Here is a 15,495-nt window from a genome sequence, read left to right on the forward strand (position 1 = left end):
TTTGGTCGAACAACCCTTCTGGTAGGGTGGTCTGACAAAGGACCCTCTCCCTCTTTGCCTATGCCTATAGCTCCTTAAGACTTGAAGAATTATCCTTTTAGCAATTTTCTTATATTTCAACTCCTAGTCGAGATAATATATTTCATAACAAAACTTTTTTTTTTTTTTTTTTTTTTTTTAAATTTTTTTTTTAATCCCCACCCCTCCCCACCCATGATGGGGCTCGAACTCCTGACCTCCCAAATGAGAGTTCAGAGCCTTACCACCCCACCAACACACACACACTAAACATGAACAATACAGTTCAAGTCGGAGTTCGGATTGCTCTGGTGAAACCATAACAAATTTGATACTGGTTTAAGAAATCCAAAGATACTAGTGTACAATTTCTTCCATGTAAAATGGGATAGACAAACTTCCCTGGATTAAAAAAAGAGGCTTCATTTGTTAATCATCGGTCTCAAATTTCACCATCCCACAATTCATCTAGGCTTTTATAAGGACTACAGCTCTCATGGATTGCAAAATCACCACGGAGGAGCCTTTGCTGCATTAATAGCAAGATATGTCAGTAGACAAGTATTATGTATGATTGAAATCATGTACACCACCGCTGTTGATGAATGTTACATGTATATTCAGGCGTATTACCTGGTGAATATCTGAGAATTTTGAGAAGAGCTCTGAAGGAATGCACCAGTCAAATAAACTTCGATTTTCCTTGATCCTTGATTCGTTTACGCTCTTTGGAAGGATACTGTGTCCACTCTGAATACCCCAACGAAGGGCTACTTGTGCCGGTGACTTGTGAAGTTTTTCAGCAACTTCAACCAATAGTGGTTCCTTCAATATTTCCCCCTTCACCCAAGACCCTGGAGAACCAAGAGGAGAATACGCCTGAAAGGAAGATATAGGAAACAGATGACTAATGGCCTAGTTCAACAGTTTGGTAATATAACATGTGTCAGAAAATCTTACCGATAAATGAATACCAGTTGATTTGCACAAGTTGTGGAGAGAATGTTGTTGCCAGACAGGATGACACTCAACTTGATCTACTGCAGGTGGAACTTTTGCATAACTAAGGAGGTCTTGCAGCTTCTTAGTCGAGAAGTTGCTCACACCAATTGCACGTGCCTGACCGGATGCGTACAGGCCTTCCATTGCATTCCATGTCTCTGGAAGGCACAATGGAGCCATGACTTCCGGAGTCAAACCCTGTGACCCGGGCTTTGTACGAAGTGGCCAGTGAATCTGTCGAAGGTTGTTCCACAAAATCATTCTACATTCTTCATTATCACAAAATCTTAAGTTCCAGTTTAAAGTTCTAGATGCTTACAAGGTATAGATCAATGTAGTCAAGCTGTAGGTTTTCTAAAGACTTGCTTAGTGCCTTAGCAACATCTTCTGGTGCATGGTCACTGCACCTGTAGATGTCACAAAGAGTTGAAAGAAGCGATATAAGCTTCCATTGGTTACTGCTCAAGCTTAATATTGGTTCTAAACTCATAGCCAACTCTATCAGTTTCATTAAGAAGTTACGAAAAACAAAATTAAGAACATTTATGTATGCAAGTTATTCAGCAGCAGAATGACCACATACCATAGCTTAGATGTTATAAAGATTTCACTGCGATGCACTACACCAGTAGAAAATAGTTCCTTCAGTGCAACCCCTATCTGCTCGGTATCAATACAACAAGCATGCGTGCACACACACATGAAGAACCAGCATAATGAGCATACAAGGGAAGAAAATGTAACAGGGTGTTATGAATTGATGAATTATTACCTCTTTTTCATTACCATAGACTGATGCACAGTCAATATGCCTGTAGCCATTCTGCATAACCAGGAAAAATTCTCCAGCATAAATTTTTCCCTAAAACAGAGCCTATACCTAACCATGTAAGCATACTTCAGGAACCTGTATCAAGAATGTACCTTCACTGCAGCAATGACAGCTTGACCGACCACACCTGGTTCAGCTTTCCATGTTCCAAGGCCAACAGAAGGAATCTTAGCTCCAGTATTCAGATCAAAATGCAGAGTTTCAGAATCTGTATCGTTACTCATGTTTTATGTACTGAAAAGGTGAATAGAACCAAGATAAAGCATAAGATTAGCTTATTCGATTTCAAAAGTGACAGTAAGGTAACCCAATCACAAAATTGAAAGAATTCTCAAACAATAGTTGATGAAGGGAGGAAGATGTCGTTTACCTATTTGGATCAATTGTTGGAAGACAATGCAGGATACGTATTGTTAAGAGGCAATTCACCAATGTATTATCTCTAAACACTCGACTGCTTACTTGTTTTCTCATCTCCAAAATTTTCTCGGAGTTTGATGATAAGGCATGAGCATGGTGAATGTTTTACTTGTTTAGACAGTCTTTTGCGGAAAAAAAGATGGATCTTTCACCATTCCTAAACCACAAAATAACAATAACAATAATTAGAAAGGAAACATCTTAATGACAAAAAGTGAGGGGAAAAAACCAAAATTACAAGAAGAAATGCATGGTGTATAAGTTTGCGAACTGCATAAAGACATGTGGTGCGAACAGCAATGCCGACCGCTCATACTGATTATTACTGTCAAACGTGAACAGGGAAACATATATTGTTGGAAAAAATATCGTTTTAGTCACTCAACTTTCGCTTGATTAACACTTTGGTCACTCATGTTTATAAAATCTCACTTTAGTCACTCAACTTTAACTCCGACTATTACTTTAGTCCGCCAGTGAATTTTTTCAATAAAAAAAAGTCACATGACACCTAACATGCCATTTTTTAAAGGTAATTTTCGTCCTATAATTTCAGAAAATTTCAACCTATATTCAAACCAAAGGTCTCACATCTCTTCAACATCTTAAAATAACCCTTGAGATTATATAGTTGAGTGACTAAAACTATATTTTTCCGCAAAAGTTGAGTGCATTCCTGCTAGATTATTGAACTATTTCAAGTCCTGCTTACAAGTACAGAAGGATAAAATTAGCCGCGCATTGATTGCATGAGATGCGGCTCATTCTTTCATATATCTTTCTATGGCCAACACATACAACATAACTGAATTGAATTCTAGCAGGCAACTGCCCAAGAATTCACCAGACCTAAAAATTGATCGGTAGTTGCTCCTCCCGATGAAGCCGGGAAACTTTCAAACTTATCAAGGAAAACTAATTATTATTTGAGTCTTAAAAGAGGGGAAACACCATCCATTAATAAAAACCATTTCCAAGTTATAAATATGTCCCCTGTTTTTTAAGTGTACAAAGGGACTCACATGATCAAAACTGCCTCGACACTGGTTCATTGGTTGCAATCTACTATTCCTATCTTGTTCATCCTTCTGAATTGATTTGCAATCCTACTACCCTCTATCCAACACGTGAAAGCAACAATCACTGCTCCAACACGTGAAAGCAACAATCACTGCTCAATAAAACCTTTTAGGTTCTTCAACCACATCAAGTACTCTCTGAAGTCTTTGTTCCTCATATACTCCTGCAAGAACTTAGTTATGCTCGACTTGATCCCTCGAACCTCCAGATATTTCTGCAAGGCCTTCTGGAAGCTCTCATCCAAGTCACTGGTGAAGAAAACAAAAAACAAATCGTATCAGACCATGAACAAACTGAATAAAAGCATACATAATAGAACAGAACAATCATCATTCCCACGACAAGCTTACCTAAAATTAGGCCCTTCATATGCAATCCGTTTCGATCCTTCAGAATCCTCTGGCTGCCTCATCGACAAGCTATCGACGCAAATCTCATCAGAAAAGGCAGTGAGCCCAAACTCCAGCTCCTGCTCATTTCCTTTCGAAACACTCACAACCATTGGAATCCCAGTGTCTTCATTCTCCTCCTCATCATCATTGTCTTCGGTGGAAGAAACATTAGGAATATCGACCGCCACTTTGATGATTTCTCCATCGAATTCTCTTCTGAGCATTATGGTCTGCTCTCCAGCATTGTCTACTATTTCAAAAGGAAACCCATCTGCAACCTCACCCACCTAGTACGTGTCACATTACACAAACCCATTCCTCAATTAGGTAAAACTTGATTCACTGAAAAAGTGAAAATCCAATTCAAAATGAAAAAAAGATGGCAAACCGCAAAAAGAACAGCAGTACTTCAATTTGGGGAAAACAAATGCAAACCCATTACTCAATTACTAATTATTCAAAATTCAATTCATCGAAAACCCATTTAAGAATTAAAACAAATGAAAACAAAGATGACTCATTTATCCCGAAATGAAATGAAATTTTGGGGAAATGAACAGAAACTGAAATTAGGCACTGACCTTATAATTTTCTATGTCCTCTTCGGCGACCTTGATCTCAGACTCGAGAGCTCCGACTACCCTTTCGTCGGTGGCCGGTTTCATGGCGGTGGCGGTAGCGGCGGAGAAATGCCGAAATGGAACAGAGCATTCTCGGGTGATCTCACCGCCGAAATTGGGGACGGTGGAGAATCGGCTGTGAAAGGTTGTTGCAGAACCGACGGTGCGGAGCACGAAGGAGAATAAGGAGTAGGATGGCCTGCGAAGCATCGACGAGAACAAAGCCATCAGGGTTTTAGGAGTAGCTGCGTTTCAGACTTCGAGCTTTGCTTAGGGTTTTACAGAGGTTTGGAGTCAGTGATATTGGACCTATGGTTTTAAGGAAACAATAATAAGGCCGGTTATAAACAAGCCCAACAGAATTTAGAAGTTAAATTTGAGGGAAAATGATCATTTACCTAATTTTGGGCTAAAATTGAGTAAGTGGTCACGACCCCATATATATATAAAGACACAGACACACATACGGTAATATCTAAGGATTTTTTTGATAGACCCACTTTTCGATCGTATATCCACATCTCGACCGTTCAGGTTTTAGGTCTTAATGTATAAATCAATTCTGCAAATTCTCAGTCAAATTGATGATTGTTAAAGTATTGAACTAGATTAAATCAATGAACGAATCGAATCTGTCAAACATGAACTATTCATGTCTATAATTGTAAATCGCAGTTTTGAATGTCTTAATTATCAGTAGTTTCACTTACCATCTAACCGCGCGTGCTATTCACACACCAAACATAACCGTGGTCCACCTCCACCAAGGTCTATAGTAGAATTTTCGGTTAAAGAATTAAAGATTACTCAAATCTAATGCAATGCAATAGTTTCAGAAAGGAATCTTGATGTACTTCTGATTGTAAGTAGGATAACCGATAACGTCATAAAACAACATTAAGAGTTATATTTTCAGCAATGTTTAAATAAACTGAAGAAAAGTTTACAACTTTGTGATCAAATTGGTTTGGGAGGTTATGATGATCATAATCCCTAGTTCCATACCCATAAAAATCCAATTCAGTTGAAGAATATGTGCACTGGCTGACTTCCTAGATTTCGCCATCCCACAATTCCTCAACACTCCTGTAGGGACCAAAAGTGTCATGAACAAATGAAGTCCCTCTTACCAGTCTAGCCTGCATACATCAAAATCAATGGAGTAGTAAGGAGCAAAGACAAAACACAATTCCTCCTGACGAACCTAATCCCAAATCCCAAAGAATTCCCTATTTGAAGATGCAAGGATAACTCCAAGTGAGGTCTAGAATGTTTTAGCAACAGTAATATAGTGGTGCGATGTGTTTATTGGTATTGATCGAGGTGAAGCTTATCAGATGTTGGCAAAACTTTTGATGGTGGGGACTCGCTGGGGAGGTTATAAGACTAATACCAGTAAATACTTGCCTGCTCAATTTGAGAAAGCTTGGTGAACAAGTCCTCTGGGATAGACCAGCCAAAGACATCGAAGTTCTGCTTGATCCTTGCTTCATTAGTACTCTTTGGAAGAACACTATGACCCGTTTGCAGACCCCATCGAAGAGAAACTTGTGCAGCAGTTTTCCCTAGTTTCTCTGCAACCGTGTTCAGAACCGGATTCTCAAGGACGTCACTTTTGATCCATGTGGTGCCAGGAGAACCAAGCGGTGAATATCCCTGAAAGATAAATTCACAGTTCTTTCAGCTAAATCAAAATGCTGAGAAAAGTAAAAATTTGCCAATTAAACATAGGTAAACTAGTTGGATGAATGAAGACAGTGAACACAGAAATTGTACTTTAATACTTGCATACTCACAGATACATGAACTCCCTTGGATTTACAGAATAAATGTAGCTTGGCCTGCTGCCATGAAGGATGACACTCCACTTGGTTAACAGCAGGAAGAACGCGTGCCACATCCAGCAAATCTGACAGCTTCTTTGTAGAGAAATTGCTCACACCAATAGCTCGAGCCTTACCCAAATCATAGAGAGATTCCATTGCTCTCCATGTGGCAGGGATATCTGGTTGTATAAGGTTTTCGGGACTAAAATCTACTGAGCCCTTCTTCAACCGCACTGGCCAATGCATCTTCATATTGTCAGAAGGAAATTAGTTCCAGCTAAAGAATGTCCACAAGATGGTATGACAAAATAACAAATTCATGATGATGAAGTTGGTGCTAATTATCTGTAATTTGAACTGATATCTAGATAGGGCAACACAGCCAGACTGAAGGGGATCGGTTAACACATCAAAAAAATGGGAGAGAGATGGCTCTGACCTCAGCAAACTTTAACAGAAGAAATATGCAGATTTCAACTTGAACAAACCTACTAGAGACTCTACAGTATACCAAACCCCTGAAAACATTCTGATAATGCACAAATTGTTCCACCATGCTGCAATATCTTGAGAATAAGCATTGAAAACATAATACGTACAAGGTACAAGTCAACATAATCCAGCTGCAAGTCTCTCAAAGTCTTTTCCAATGCCACTGTTACATCTTCTGGGGCATGATCAGTACACCTGTGAATTGTATATTTCTTTTAGAAATTTAGAAACTACCTAATTTTAAAGGAACCTTAAGGTTTTAGTTAAGCTGAAAACAGCTCACATCTCACGGCAGGACCATTTTAGATCTTTAGCATAAACATTTATCAATGCTCATAAATCATAACAACAGTACTCGATTTAAAATAAAACAAACCAGAGTTTGGAAGTAATCCACAAATCCCCACGCTTCACCACACCATCTTCGAACAACTTCTTCAGAACCAAACCAATCTACAACAAGTCCAAAACGACATCTTTATCACAACAAAATCCAAGCAGCAACTTAAACATCTCCACAGAATGAGCCAAACACACAGAATAAGAATTGATTAGAAAAAGAAAAAGAAAAAAAAACGAAAGGCAATCAATTAGATCCAAAAACGTACTCTTAAACACAGTGATACAAATACACAGATATTAAAGAAAATAAAGCTATAACTTTGAAGCAACTCGGCAAGAAAACAATTGCAATTTACCTCCTTTTCATTTCCATAGCGTTGAGCACAATCAATGTGGCGATACCCTGCCTGTAATTAGTGGAATCACATGTGTGATCAGTTTAGTGTTAAATTAGCCAAATCAATCGAGATTCAAATCGGAGAAAAAGGAAGACCTTGACGGCGGTGGCAACGGCGTCGCCGACGACACCAGGGCTGGATTGCCAGGTCCCTAATCCCAAAGACGGGATCTTGGCTCCGGTGTTCAACTCAAAGAACTGAATTTCATTCGCCATTTTCGAAGCGAGAGAGTGAGGCAGGCGTCAGGCCTCTTGGAGAAGATCTTTATATATGGGGAGAGCGGGAGAGAACGTTACGTCTCTGACTAACTGTTTGACTGCCGTTTTTTATTTGATTAACTCTCTAAAATTTTATAAAATAAAGGCGAAATTTATTCTTTATGATACAACACACTTTAAGAGCATCTCCAACAGTAGAATTTATTTTTTAGTTAAATTTAGCTAAACTTGTAATTATTTAACAATGTTGCTCCATCAATGATAGCTATTTGTAAGTGATATATTATGTTTCATCGAATCGTAAACTGACATGTGGACAAAAGATGAGAGAGAAATATAACTTTTGCTTTAGCTATGTAGGATTTTCTAGCTAAATATAGCTAGCCAATTTAGCTAAAGTTAAATATAGCTAAGCTATAGCTAGTCTGTTGGAGCTGAATTTTGCTTCAAAAATAGTTAAATATAGCTAAAAATTAAATTTAACTACTCTGTTGGAGATGCTCTAAGGCCCTCAAATTAATCAGTGTAGAGTATGAAGTTCATTTGTTTAAAGGCCAGACAAAATGTTGTTCCATGAATCTGCAAGGTAGGAATCCTATTTCAAGTTTCTAGCAAAGCAAGCTTCAACACAAATTTCGGTTCAACATGAAGCAAAAAAGGTTTGGCCCCAGAAGGCTCGAATAATATGAGCATTGGAAAGCATGGTGTATTCGGTTAGTCCAACAAGCCAAGCACAACGCTGAGCAATAGTTGTTTTAGCTCAAGTTGCCATCAAGACAAGCAAAGCAAAGCACTGAGCTTACAAGAATACAAGTACCATAACCATTCACGGTCTCATACAAATCATAAAAATCCACTCTCACTCTTAAATATATGCTCCCAAGCTCAGCACTCATCTGGCATTTCTAGATTTCACCATCCCAGAGTTCATCCACACTTCTATAGGGTCCAAAAGTGTCATGTACAAAAATGGTCCCATCGAATAGCCTTTCCTGCAAATTTGGAAAATAATGTAGTATCAGTGACTGTCATCACCATCTTCGATCAATTACAGGATCTAATAGAACTTCAGAAGCTGTCATATTATATTATACTGGTCGGCTGTGTTGAATGGTTATGACATAACTGACCATTCTACGATACGGGTGAGGGTATTGATACCAGGAAAATAATAAGAACCAATCCCACTAACTACTTTACCTGCTCAATTTCAGAAAATTTGGCAAACAAGTCTTCTGGGATAGACCAGCCAAAGACATCAAGATTCTCCTTGATCCTTGCTTCATTAGTACTCTTTGGAAGAACACTATGACCCATTTGCAGTCCCCATCGAAGAGCAATCTGTGCAGGAGTCTTGCCTAGCTTCTCTGCCACACCGAGAAGAATCGGATTCTTAAGGACATCGCCTTTGATAAATGTTGTGCCAGGAGAACCCAGCGGTGAATATCCCTGAAAAAAGATTATATAGCTCCCCTTTTAGGTTCTAGCTAACTAAAAATGCTACAACGATCAATATTTTGCTCAAGACAGAAGACAACAACATTCAGATTTGCACTGCATACTCACAGAAAGGTGAACCCCCTTGGATTTGCAGAAGGATCGTAGCTTGGCCTGCTGCCATGAAGGATGGCACTCCACTTGGTTAACAGCAGGAGGAACTCGTGCCACATCCAGCAAATCTGACAGCTTCTTTGTAGCGAAATTGCTCACACCAATAGCTCGAGCCTTGCACGAATCATAGAGAGTTTCCATTGCTCTCCATGTGGCAGGGATATCTGGTTGTATAAGGTTTTCAGGCCCAGAACCTACTGAATCCTTCTTCATCCGCACTGGCCCGTGGATCTTCAAATTTTCATTAGGCTCATTAGCTGCAGGTGAATAATGGCCGCAAAATGGAATAATAAAACATTGATGAAAGGCTAGTTATCACATATTTTATAGCTGACACAGCCAGACTAAAAGGTATCAAGTATCAAATATCAAATATCTTATCTATGCTTTCCAGATGGGGCAAACTTATCCAAAAAATGTAGATTGAAACCCTGAAGTAGGCATATTGCATAAATCTACATAGAATCCCAACTGAATGATCTGATAAATCACGCACACACTCCAGAACCGAAGTATGAGAGACATAACATGAGACTAAGAACATGTAGCGCATACCAGGTACAAGTCAACATAATCAAGCTGCAAGTCTCTCAAAGTCCTATCCAATGCATCCGGTACATCTTCTGGTGCATGATCAGTAGACCTGCGGATGACCATCTTGGATTTTAGAAAATGCAAATCGTAGAGGGCGGAAGTGTGTTGATTAAACTAGCATGACAATCATAACAAACGCTAGTTTGGAGGTAATCCACAACTCCTCGCGCTTCACCACACCGTCTTCAAACAGCTTCTTCAAAACTAAACCAATCTACAATAAATACAAACTATTTGTCACACACTACATCCTTGTAAGAACCTAAACATCTTCATAGATTGAGCCCAAGATATCTCCTTTAAATTCTGAACTAGAGTTATATACATAAAGATTTGACCTTGCCCAAAATGATATGAACTACAATCACAGCAACTTAAGAAATGAACAAATACATGAAAACTAGTGAAAAAATGCTACTAAAAGCATGTAAAATTACCTCCTTCTCATTGCCATAGACTGGAGCACAATCAATATGCCGATATCCTGCCTGCAATTTGTAGAATCACAAAAACAGAGTGAACTTTGATCTCGATCAGGTATAAAATTCAACTATCTAATTAAGTTTTCTTCAATTTCTGAGAAGATTGATTGAGTAAAAGGGGAAGAGGAAAACCTTGATGGCGGCAGCGACGGCGTCACCGACCAAGCCAGGGCTGGCCTGCCAGGTCCCTAAGCCAAAAGAAGGCATCTTAGCTCCGGTGTTCAGCTCAAAGAAACCAATATCGTCCGCCATCTTCAGTTTTCAGAGTCAGAGCAACAATTTCTGGCCCTGCCTTTGTTTAGAAGAGGAGGAGAGAGAAAGCATAACGTCACCGTTGTTGTTTTTTTTTTTTTGAAAAGAAAATTACAGAACCATTGACGACCGTTTGATATGTACGATTAGTTTAGTCCTAATTGTTTACTGTAGTAGCCCAAGGTCGAGAGAGAGAGAGAGAGAGAGAGCGACCATTTGATATGTACGATTAGTTTAGTCCTAATTGTTTACTGTAGTAGCCCAAGGTCGACAGAGAGAGAGAGAGAGAGAGAGAGAATTTTTTAATTAATGCTGTTTTTTTTTTAAAAAAATAAAGGTTCATTCTATTAGATGACCGGCCAATAAATCAGAATCTAACATACACTTAAAAATAGAAAAATGGCGGGGAAACAACCACGCTCCTATCTAAGTAATGTAAACTCATTTCAAGTCAATTTTAGCTACAAGAGGACACATGAACTAAAAATAACTCAGTGTCTCCATTAGCCAGGCGTGCAATTGTGGTACCAACAGAGAGCCACTTCCTAGCAAACAAATAGGAGCAATTCTTTATCCATAAACCGCTTGAAAAAATGTCAATCTTATTCTAGATAATTACCAACTCCCACAGAAGTCATGATCTGCAAATGATTGATCCTGGACCAGATATCAGCCCAATTGCCCAAGAAAGTCCACCTCTTGGGCCAGGCCCACCCTCACCTTTAAGTGATAAATGAGGGTGGCAAGACACCCTCCTTCAAGGCCCACAAAATAGAGCCCAGTAGTTGAAGTTGGAGCCCAGGCCCAAACCCAATCAAAGTCTGCAGAAGCCCTAAGCGTCCTCTGCCATGCCCACGTTGCTGCAAGCCAACTTTCTGACTGGCAACCCTTCCAGCCGGCCATTAGATGCAAACCAATCAACCCGGTGAACATGGCCCCTGTAACACTGCTCGATCAAAGCAGGAGTACCAAGCCAGTGCGAAACAACCTACCAAGTTGGCCTCCCTCTGCCTCCCTGGACCGCCGCAGATTCCGTCACCGAGAACTACAATCTCAGACGCTTAGGTCTGCATCTCACTACTCACAACTGTGAATCGTTGGTGTTATCCTGTCGCCGCCACGTTCTGCCCAGAACCCACCACCTCCAAATCTGCCGAAACCAGCCACCCACCTGCTGGACCGACAAAGATCAGAGAAAAACATCGCCGACTCCGCGAAAACCAGAACAAACACGGTCAGAGAGGCCTCCAAGTCAGAAACCTCTCACCGCAAAACCACGATCGAAGCTGAGGACCCGCTCCACGGACGTCGCCTTGCCTGAAGAACGCCGCCACTAGTAGAAACCTAGGTTTCGAATTCCAAAGTCGCTCCGAGAAGCTCGGAAAAGGTTTCTTTCGCTGAGTTTTTTTTTTTTTTAATTAATGCTGTTGTTAGAACAAATTAGAAAAATTGAGTTTTTTTTTTTTCCGTTTTTTTTTTAGCTTACACTACTAGAATTATGTTATCAGACATCACCACTATTAAATCGGTTAGAATTGCACGTGATGTAAAAAGTCGTGCTAACATCAGTTTATAAATTTACCGATTTCTATTGTTATTATTAACATCGGTCGTCAAATTAACCGATATCTAAACTTTCGTTCAATTTTTTTTCAAAAATGCGGAGGGACTAAGTTAAAAATTTTAGAAACGCGGGGTCTCTCCCTCCCTCCTCCCCTGACTCCTTCCAGACCCTCCTGACCGAGCGGGATCTTTGGCGCTCAGCTTGTTTCGTAATTTTTTCCCCTCCTTTTTCTTATCTTTTACTTTCCCATCTCTCTTCTAATCCGCTCACTGTCAAAAACCCAGAGCGAAGAACACACCAAAACCCAAACAACCAAATCTGAATCGGACCTCCACGATCCATCTTCGCCATCCATTTCGTCATCCTTCTCATATCCTGCTCCATTTATTTTGAAATCCAATCTAGACCCAAAATCCCTAATGCTCAAATCACAAACCCTAACACCTCAGCCCCAAATACGTCCTTCAATCTCACATGCTCTCTCTTGATTCTTTAATCCCTTGTCTTCTCCAGTTTTCGTTAAGGATTGGGTTAGTTCTATGAGGGTTGAGTTAATTATCGACTCATGACAGATTACCAAAGACATTGGAAGAAATATTGATTTCCAGATCACCGAGCTGTTCATGACTAACCATCTCATTCTGGTTATTCTGCTTTGCCTCGTTTTGGAAAGGTATTATTGTACCATTTTTGCTTAGCACTGGATTTCTTGTTGCTAGTTTGGTATTTTCTGCTGTTGGTTTACGTTTGCAGCCTATTTTTGGTAGATTGGAGTTAATTTTTGTTTTTAATTGTGATTCTGTCAAGAAATTCAATGGGTAGCAGACTAGTTTTGGTATTTTCTGCATTTTGATTTACATTTGTAGTGGATTTTCAGGGAATTTAAGCTTAATTTCTGTCAAATTTTAGTTTTGAACTATGATTCTATTAAGAATTTTGATGGGTTCTAGCTTCACACAAGTTCCACCTTGAATCTGTTTTAATGAGAAGAACGAGTCATAGAGTTGTAGAAACTAGAACTGTGTTGATGATTGATTTCAATCGTCTTCAGTTCCACCTTTTGTTAAATGCAATTTTTCCATATTTGTCAAGTTTCTCTCTAAGTACAGTTTTGTTTACATTTGTTACTTATGGTGTGTACAACAGTAGCTTCTCCATACATTGGCATTTACATAAGCATTTTGCTACTACTTTTAATTCAATTCATGGCTGCCAAGCCATTGCTTTCAAAGAATGAGCACGTACTAGTCAAGCAAATACATAGTGTAAAGTGTTGGATTAATTAATTAATGTCAACTAGAGAACTAACTATAAAATGGACAATGTTTTGGAAGTAATTAGCACACTTTCAGCAAAATGTCTACAAAGTAACTTGCTGGGTTTTGATATTTGGAGCAATGATTGAAGATTGAGTTTATTTCATTGGATTTGAGTTAGTCTTTGGTTCATGACAGATACCAAACATGTGGTAGAAATTTTGGGTTGCAAGTCCCAATCTGAGATTGAACCGTAAAAATCTCATTCTTGCCATCCTGCTTTGCCTCATATTGGAAAGGTATCATTTTTTTAGGATTCAGTTTCTTTTTTACACTAAATTTGGTTCTTATTCTGTTCTGAATTGTGTCTTTGTTAAGTATATTAATGAGTTGCAGGTACACAGAAAACTTTCAGGTTGCAGGGGTTTTTGTTTGGAGTACATTTTGTTGGCTGGTATTTGATTTTCTTTTCTTCTCTCTTTGTAGGTTGCCGGTGTTTCTATTTGTGTTGGGGCTTGGTATATTTGTTTCTTCTTTTGCTAAAGATCACATAGAAAAACATATACAGTACCTTGATTGTAACTAGATTTTGTTGTGTGATGTATTGATTTGATTGTGATTTATGAAGCTCACTTTCACGACGAAAGAGATTGATGTAACAGAATGGAAAGGGGGCCTGCTTGCGGTTGGTGTTACAGAGAAGGACTTGGCGAAAGATCAGAACTCGAAATTTGAAAATCCGATATTGAAGAAGCTGGATTCCTGTTTGGGTGGGGTGTTGGCTGATGTCTTGACTGAGGAGGACTTCACAGGAAAGTCTGGCCAGTCTACTGTTGTTAAGCTTCCTGGTCTTGGCTTGAAGAGGGTTGGCTTGTTTGGGCTTGGACAATCTGCTTCGTCTACAGAAGCTTTTAAGGGTCTTGGGGAGGCTGCAGCAGCAATGGCAAAGACTGCTCAAGCAAGTGATATTGCTATTGTGCTTGCTTCCTCGGAGGGGCTTTCTGCGAAATCTTGCAAAGCTTCTGCGATAGCATCTGGTACTTTGATACAGAATTTTTTAATTCTAAGTTGGCATTTGGTTCAATTGTTCAAGTTATGGTGATAGTTGTTATAAACAGTGTGGAATTGCTTGACTTGTTGTAGGAGCTGTTTTGGGGATATATGAAGATAATAAGTATAAATCTGAGTCAAAGAAACCAGCTCTTAAGTCTGTGGACATTCTTGGTCTTGGAACTGGACCTGAACTTGAGAAGAAGCTCAAGTATGCTCAAGATGTTGCTTTTGGAATAATACTTGGGAAAGAGCTCACGAATTCACCTGCCAATGTTCTCACACCCGGTTCGTTTTAGCTCTACTATTGCTATTTTGGTGGGCTATACTTGTAATTTTTATGTTGATTGTGTTATGTCTAGTATTGACTGGATGTGATGATCATTATGTTTTCAGGGAAACTAACAGAAGAGGCCTCAAATATTGCTTCCTTATATAGTGATGTTCTATCTGCAAAAATATTAAATGAAGAGCAATGCAAAGATCTGAAAATGGGTTCCTATTTGGCTGTGGCTGCAGCCTCAGCAAATCCTCCACATTTTATTCACTTGACCAACAAACCCCCTGGTGAACCTGCTAAGCTTAAATTAGCATTGGTGGGTAAAGGTCTGACTTTTGATAGGTGGTTACAGATTGACTTAGAACAATGTATTTTTTACCCTAGACTCTAGTCCTCATAAGTCATAACTCTTGGAATAGAAGAATAGCATTGTTAGTATACATTAGATGCCTGTAAATGTTGTGAAGTCCTATAAGTGGTTGGTATTTTTTTAAATAAAAGTTCAATGCTTCTCTTATTTGTCTATTATTTTTCTGGCACTCAGGTCTTTATTTTCCTATCTTTTATGTTATCAGTGGTGGCTACAACATCAAGACAGGAATTTGCTGTTCAATTGAGCTTATGAAGGTTGATATGGGAGGTTCAGCAGCTGTATTAGGTGAATTAGTTTCCGACTGTTTCACTGAACAAGGAGTATAATGATAAAATCAAAATTAGTTAGCTATGATTCATAAACTCGTAAAGGAGTATAAAGTTAGCTGAATTT

At 39.2% G+C, this 15,495-nt stretch overlaps 5 protein-coding genes across 7 annotated transcripts; 1 reads left to right on the forward strand and 4 right to left on the reverse strand.

Annotated features, from left to right (window-relative positions):
* Window positions 1-298: 298 nt before the first annotated feature.
* On the reverse strand, window positions 299-3,427 carry LOC112192896 (NADPH-dependent aldo-keto reductase, chloroplastic). The gene is made up of 9 exons (XM_024332811.2): window positions 3,295-3,427; window positions 2,223-2,429; window positions 1,945-2,086; window positions 1,793-1,843; window positions 1,604-1,680; window positions 1,340-1,427; window positions 979-1,254; window positions 652-897; window positions 299-547 (listed from the first exon to the last, which is right to left on the reverse strand). Exons 3-9 carry the CDS (start codon window positions 2,074-2,076, stop codon window positions 461-463), a joined length of 957 nt encoding a protein of 318 aa, XP_024188579.1. The 5' UTR covers window positions 2,077-2,086; window positions 2,223-2,429; window positions 3,295-3,427; the 3' UTR covers window positions 299-460.
* On the reverse strand, window positions 3,175-5,485 carry LOC112192900 (uncharacterized protein At2g39795, mitochondrial). The gene is made up of 4 exons (XM_024332822.2): window positions 5,370-5,485; window positions 4,326-4,673; window positions 3,703-4,031; window positions 3,175-3,600 (listed from the first exon to the last, which is right to left on the reverse strand). Exons 2-4 carry the CDS (start codon window positions 4,590-4,592, stop codon window positions 3,441-3,443), a joined length of 756 nt encoding a protein of 251 aa, XP_024188590.1. The 5' UTR covers window positions 4,593-4,673; window positions 5,370-5,485; the 3' UTR covers window positions 3,175-3,440.
* LOC112192899 (NADPH-dependent aldo-keto reductase, chloroplastic) lies at window positions 4,655-7,677 on the reverse strand. 2 transcript variants are annotated; one of them, XM_040516899.1, is made up of 8 exons: window positions 7,518-7,677; window positions 7,381-7,431; window positions 7,059-7,135; window positions 6,790-6,877; window positions 6,161-6,436; window positions 5,772-6,020; window positions 5,370-5,503; window positions 4,655-4,673 (listed from the first exon to the last, which is right to left on the reverse strand). In XM_040516899.1, the coding sequence occupies exons 1-7, from the start codon at window positions 7,635-7,637 to the stop codon at window positions 5,417-5,419; spliced, it is 948 nt and encodes a 315-aa protein (XP_040372833.1). In that variant the 5' UTR covers window positions 7,638-7,677; the 3' UTR covers window positions 4,655-4,673; window positions 5,370-5,416. The 2 variants fall into 2 exon arrangements, with proteins under 2 accessions (XP_040372833.1, XP_024188589.1); XM_024332821.2 differs by lacking the exon at window positions 4,655-4,673 and having other exon boundaries at window positions 5,232-5,503.
* Window positions 7,678-8,305: 628 nt separating this feature from the next.
* On the reverse strand, window positions 8,306-10,654 carry LOC112192898 (NADPH-dependent aldo-keto reductase, chloroplastic). The gene is made up of 7 exons (XM_024332819.2): window positions 10,460-10,654; window positions 10,283-10,333; window positions 9,983-10,059; window positions 9,807-9,894; window positions 9,207-9,482; window positions 8,841-9,089; window positions 8,306-8,632 (listed from the first exon to the last, which is right to left on the reverse strand). Exons 1-7 carry the CDS (start codon window positions 10,577-10,579, stop codon window positions 8,546-8,548), a joined length of 948 nt encoding a protein of 315 aa, XP_024188587.1. The 5' UTR covers window positions 10,580-10,654; the 3' UTR covers window positions 8,306-8,545.
* A 1,603-nt stretch (window positions 10,655-12,257) lies between these two features.
* Window positions 12,258-15,257, forward strand: LOC112192897 (leucine aminopeptidase 2, chloroplastic). Of its 2 annotated transcripts, XM_040516016.1 has the most exons (6): window positions 12,258-12,816; window positions 13,598-13,698; window positions 13,778-13,853; window positions 14,028-14,436; window positions 14,543-14,737; window positions 14,846-15,257. In XM_040516016.1, the coding sequence occupies exons 3-6, from the start codon at window positions 13,785-13,787 to the stop codon at window positions 15,118-15,120; spliced, it is 948 nt and encodes a 315-aa protein (XP_040371950.1). In that variant the 5' UTR covers window positions 12,258-12,816; window positions 13,598-13,698; window positions 13,778-13,784; the 3' UTR covers window positions 15,121-15,257. The 2 variants fall into 2 exon arrangements, with proteins under 2 accessions (XP_040371950.1, XP_024188586.2); XM_024332818.2 differs by lacking the exon at window positions 13,778-13,853 and having other exon boundaries at window positions 12,260-12,816; window positions 13,886-14,436.
* Window positions 15,258-15,495: the final 238 nt, after the last annotated feature.

Source organism: Rosa chinensis, chromosome 3, assembly GCF_002994745.2.
Source record: "Rosa chinensis cultivar Old Blush chromosome 3, RchiOBHm-V2, whole genome shotgun sequence".
NCBI lineage: Eukaryota > Viridiplantae > Streptophyta > Magnoliopsida > Rosales > Rosaceae > Rosa > Rosa chinensis.

Excerpts from the sequence above, each read along its gene's own strand:
- LOC112192896 (XM_024332811.2), bottom strand. The coding sequence starts at position 2,076 with ATGAGTAACGATACAGATTCTGAAACTCTGCATTTTGATCTGAATACT. Across the intron at positions 1,681-1,792 it reads TCTATGGTAATGAAAAAGAG|ATAGGGGTTGCACTGAAGGA; the intron begins GTAATAATTCAT and ends GATACCGAGCAG. Across the intron at positions 898-978 it reads CAACTGGTATTCATTTATCG|GCGTATTCTCCTCTTGGTTC; the intron begins GTAAGATTTTCT and ends TCTTCCTTTCAG.
- LOC112192900 (XM_024332822.2), bottom strand. The coding sequence starts at position 4,592 with ATGGCTTTGTTCTCGTCGATGCTTCGCAGGCCATCCTACTCCTTATTC. Across the intron at positions 4,032-4,325 it reads AGGACATAGAAAATTATAAG|GTGGGTGAGGTTGCAGATGG; the intron begins GTCAGTGCCTAA and ends GACACGTACTAG. Across the intron at positions 3,601-3,702 it reads TATGAAGGGCCTAATTTTAG|TGACTTGGATGAGAGCTTCC; the intron begins GTAAGCTTGTCG and ends TTTCTTCACCAG.
- LOC112192899 (XM_040516899.1), bottom strand. The coding sequence starts at position 7,637 with ATGGCGAATGAAATTCAGTTCTTTGAGTTGAACACCGGAGCCAAGATC. Across the intron at positions 7,432-7,517 it reads CCGTTGCCACCGCCGTCAAG|GCAGGGTATCGCCACATTGA; the intron begins GTCTTCCTTTTT and ends CACTAATTACAG. Across the intron at positions 6,437-6,789 it reads ATTATGTTGACTTGTACCTT|ATGCATTGGCCAGTGCGGTT; the intron begins GTACGTATTATG and ends GACAATATGAAG.
- LOC112192898 (XM_024332819.2), bottom strand. The coding sequence starts at position 10,579 with ATGGCGGACGATATTGGTTTCTTTGAGCTGAACACCGGAGCTAAGATG. Across the intron at positions 9,895-9,982 it reads TGGATTACCTCCAAACTAGC|GTCTACTGATCATGCACCAG; the intron begins GTTTGTTATGAT and ends GGTCATCCGCAG. Across the intron at positions 8,633-8,840 it reads AATTTTCTGAAATTGAGCAG|GAAAGGCTATTCGATGGGAC; the intron begins GTAAAGTAGTTA and ends CCAAATTTGCAG.
- LOC112192897 (XM_040516016.1), top strand. The coding sequence starts at position 13,785 with ATGAGTTGCAGGTACACAGAAAACTTTCAGGTTGCAGGGGTTTTTGTT. Across the intron at positions 14,437-14,542 it reads AGCTTCTGCGATAGCATCTG|GAGCTGTTTTGGGGATATAT; the intron begins GTACTTTGATAC and ends GACTTGTTGTAG. Across the intron at positions 14,738-14,845 it reads TGCCAATGTTCTCACACCCG|GGAAACTAACAGAAGAGGCC; the intron begins GTTCGTTTTAGC and ends TTATGTTTTCAG.